At 50.9% G+C, this 4,318-nt stretch overlaps 1 protein-coding gene across 1 annotated transcript in view; it reads left to right on the top strand.

Moving 5' to 3' along the window:
• The first annotated feature begins 217 nt into the window (after positions 1-217).
• Positions 218-4,318, top strand: part of LOC104392388 (butyrophilin subfamily 3 member A3-like) — a 12,316-nt gene continuing 8,215 nt past the window's right edge. Inside the window, exons 1-5 of the mRNA XM_010001781.1 lie at positions 218-350; positions 757-1,020; positions 2,377-2,637; positions 3,583-3,636; positions 3,786-3,806. Of these exons, the coding sequence (XP_010000083.1) occupies positions 218-350; positions 757-1,020; positions 2,377-2,637; positions 3,583-3,636; positions 3,786-3,806 (733 nt within the window). The remainder of the gene's footprint in view (positions 351-756; positions 1,021-2,376; positions 2,638-3,582; positions 3,637-3,785; positions 3,807-4,318) is intronic.

Raw genomic sequence — 4,318 nt, 5'->3', positions numbered from 1 at the left:
CCCTGCAGGTAAAGGGCCTGTCAACGTTGTCATTGAACCGTCCTCTGCCCACGTGGGAGAACAGGTGACCCTGTCCTGCCAGCTGGCTGAGGATGTCCCCTCCACCACCAAGGTTCTCTGGTACAAGATGGAGAAGGGGAGGGAAGCCCCACTGTGCTCCTCCCCCAGCCTGCAGGGGGTGGTGGAGCAGGGCCAGGAGGGAGAGCAGAGGAGGGTCATGGGGCACTGGCAGAACAGAACGTTACTGCTGATCATCTGGAGGGTGACAGTGGGTGACGAGGGGACGTACGTGTGTGCAGTGAATGGCACTGCTGTCACACAGGAGGCTGCTGCTCACCTGGATGTCACAGGTAGGAGATCTCTGCCCTTGCATCCTTCCAGGGATGGGGCTTCCACAGCTTCCCCGGGGCAACCAGTTCCACCACCCTCAGAGTGAAGAATTTCCTCCTCGTGTCCAACCTAAATGTTCCTCTTCCAGTTTAAATCCATCACCCCTCATCCCATCACTCCTGCCCTCATCCAAAGGCCCTTCTCAGCTTTCCTGGAAGGTGCTGGGGTTCACCAAGCCTCTGTGGTGAATTGCTCCAGTGCTCATCAGTCCAGGCAAATGACCCCTTTGATCTGACCAACCACGGTTGTTTTTATGAGCCATGGATTTGTAGAGGAACATATTGAGGGTTTGTTTTTTTTTATTGTTTTGCTAGTTTTGTAGTTGTTTTGCAGTGACTTTAACTCTATTTCATCCTCATTCACCAGCCATTGGTCACCAGCCAACTCTGGCCAGAGATCTACAAGAGGACAGTTGGTGTCACTACACGTGTAGGTCAAAGCGATGGTACCCAAAGCCTGACATCACCTGGACCAACTATGGAGGAGACACATTAAATGTGGAGGCCAAGACCAACATCACCTGGAGTGAGAAGGACCATTTCGTGGTCCAAAGCACCATCCAAGTGCCCTGTGAGACTGTAGATGTCGTGTGTGTGGTCAAACTCATTGAATCCAAGATCAGCCTCTCAGGTAGGTCACATTTCTACATCTGCTTCTGATGGGTTGAGGGATTCAGACCTTTCCATTCTTGGACAGGTCCTGACACCTTCCTTGAAGCCCTGCAGAATCTTCCCTTCCAGGAGAAAACTTGGCTGTTGGGTGATGGAGGTTTGGGTTGGCCTGGTGGGGTCTCCAGGAGGACACCATGTCATCAGGTGTTAAGCACTCAGGATGGTGCTGAGAACCATCTTCTCCCTGCTCTGCTTCTTTGGGCCAAGTTCAGCCATGGCTTGAGGAGCTCTTGGCTTTCCCCTACTTTTAACAGTCTGAATCTGAGTATTGTCCTCTCCTTGTTGGTCTCTCCTTATTGTCCTCTCTCCTGGTTTTACCTTCTTACCTGGAGCAATGGGCTGCATCACTTCCGGTTGGGAGGAGCTTCTTGGCCACCATCTAAGACCCTGGCCCAGGGTGCCCAGGGAAGCTGTGGCTGCCCCATCCCTGGTAGTGTTGAAGGGTAGGTTGGATGGGGCTTGGAGCAGCCTGGGCTGCTGGGAGGTGTCCCTGCCCATGGTAGTGGTTGGATCTCGATGATCTTGAAGGTCCTTCCAACCCAAACCATTCCATGATGATTCTATAATAACAATCTTGTCTGGTCTCATGATCAGGGAGGTGGTTTCAAGAGAAGTTCTCCTTTTCTTCTGGCCTCCTGGTTCCCTACAAGTCTCTAATTCTTTCTAAAAGTATATTCATTTTTCCCAAGGATGATGGGATGGAATAATTAATTAGGTCAGTTTTGGTCACCTCTCTGGTCACTTCTCCCAGCAGGGTTGTAGCTGTGACCCTTTGTGTTTCTGGAGCAGAAGAAGTTAAGGAGACCCAACCAATGGCCTTGGTTCTCCACACCATTCTCCACCAGGAACTAAAAACATGGAGAATGTTCAGTCCTAGAAGAAGGCACTGACTGGAAAACATGTTCATTCCAGAACGTGCAGCTGCTTAGAAGAGATTTAACTCCAAAGTCAAATTCCCAGAAGGAAAAGTGGTTCCGTCCTGGCTCAAACCAGTTTCACACTGGAAGTTCTCAGGGCTCTCTAAATGCTTGAGGGTTTTGATTAGAGATCATGGAATCATGGGCTGGGTTGGGTTGGAGGGGACCTTTCCAGGTCATCTAGGAGGGAGATCTTCAACTAGGCCAGGTTTCTCAGAGCCCCATCCAACCTGACCTTGAATGTCTCCAGAGATGGGGCCTCCCCCACCTCTCTGGGCAACCTGGGCCAGGGTTTCACCACCCTCCTAGTGAAGAGCTTCTGGGAGATCCTTTCCAGGGATCTCCTGGGTGTTCCTGTGTCCACCAGATGTGATAGTCTTCTGTTCCTCCTGTTCCAGGTTCCTTGAATGAACTTCTTCTGCCACAGTCGAGCACTTGCACCTACAAGGGCAGAACAAGAGGTTCCTACGTAGACCCCAAAGTGATGTGGCTTAATCCCCAAGGAGAAGATCTCTCTGCACTGGCCCAGACCAGCATCCTCCTGGAGATGGGCAATATTTTTGAAATAGAAAGCTCCATCGAGATACCCTGTGGACAACTACCACCTTCTTTTGTGGCCACTGACAAGGAGAGCAGTCCACAGGTTGCTCAGCAGGCAGGTAGGTGGCAGTTGAGACTTATTTCATGTACTTTGGCATTCACAGGATCCCAGAAGGGTTCTTGTTGGAAAAGATCTTTAAGAGTCCAACCACAACCCAACTCCACCACCCACAACCCAGCTCCACCAACCACAACCCAGCTCCACCAACCACATCCCCTACTCTACCAATCATTGACCGAACTCTACCAGCCATAACCCAACTCTACCAACCACATCCCAACTCCACCAACCACAACCCAACTCCACCAACCACGTCCCCAACTCCACCAAGCACATCCCCAACTCTACCAACCATTGACCCAACTCTACCAACCACAACCCAACTCTACCAACCATTAACCCACCTCTATCAACCACAACCCAACTCCACCAACCACATCCCTTACTCTACCAACCATTGACTCAACTCTACCAACCATAACCCAAGTCTACCAGCCATAACCCAACTCTACCAAACCACATCCCCAACTCTACCAACCATTAACCCAACTCTACCAGCCATAACCCAACTCTACCAATCACAACCCAACTCCAACAACCCATAACTCAATCCTACCAACCAACTCTACCAACCATTGACCCAACTCTACCAACCACAACCCAACTCCACCAATCCTTAACTCAACTCCACCAACCTTTAACCCAATTCTGCTACATCTAGTGCTTAAACCATGTCCCTCAGCACCATCTCCACATCTCTCAGACCCCTACAGGCTGGTTTTTTTTTCCTCTCTTTCCACTCGGATGTTTAATTTTCCTCTACCAACGTTAAGGCTGAGCCCAACGTTGGGCTCATCAAGTCCTACCATCGACCCAGGACTGAAAGTGTTCTTCTGCTGACCATGTCAGCAGCCTGTGTGACCCCGTGGCCACTCTGTCTACATGTGTGATCAACTCTAGGACAATTCTGGTAGTTTTTAATTGTTTTTTCTTCCTTTTTCAGAAAACATCAACCTTTTCTGGATAATCTACTTGCTTCCACTCATTATTTTACAAGGTAAGTTCCGGCCCTGATGCCCAGAACTTCATGGCAGTGAAGAACCATCCCTGGGACACTTTGTGTGCTGGATTTTAGTTCTTCCTTTTTGGGAGGGCTCTTCCCAAAGCTGCTGTGGAGTCACCATGTATGTTGTCCTTGTCTTTCAGCCCATCTCCAGAGGCAGAAAGGTAAGTGTGGGTGGTTGGGGTTGAGTGTCATAACCTGTCCAAGGTGCAAGACCATCCGTGGAGACTTGGCTGTGCCAGGAGGTCCCTGTTCTGGGTCCTGTGCTTGTCCTTCTGGCCCAGGGTGCATTCATTAGGGGCTGGTGGGATGATCCTGTGGCCCAAGTGCCCCATGGAGACCTCCTGCCAGTGCCTGAACCTCCACATGGGACCATGTGCTCATTGGCTTGGGCTTCAGTGCCCCATTGGTGGGGGGGCTTTGGAGTCTTCCTTTTTTGGGGGACTCTTCCCAAAGCTGCTGTGGAGTCACCATTCCTGGTGTCCTTGTCTTTCAGCCCATCTTGAGAAGCAGATTGGTAAGTGCTGGTGCTCGGGGTTGGGTGTCCTTGCCTGTTCCATGGGGGAACCTCATCAGTGGAGAACTGATTGGTCCAGGGTGGTTTCCTGTTCTGGGGTCCTTGGCTGGTCTTCTGGCTACTCCAGGGGGTGGGACTGGATGGTCTTTAGATCATGGA

The sequence above is a fragment of the Chaetura pelagica genome, unplaced genomic scaffold, assembly GCF_000747805.2.
Source record: "Chaetura pelagica isolate M959 unplaced genomic scaffold, ChaPel_1.0 scaffold597, whole genome shotgun sequence".
Taxonomy (NCBI): domain Eukaryota; kingdom Metazoa; phylum Chordata; class Aves; order Apodiformes; family Apodidae; genus Chaetura; species Chaetura pelagica.
Note: the sequence above shows the minus strand (reverse complement) of the source record. Positions and strands in the feature narration are given on the sequence as shown.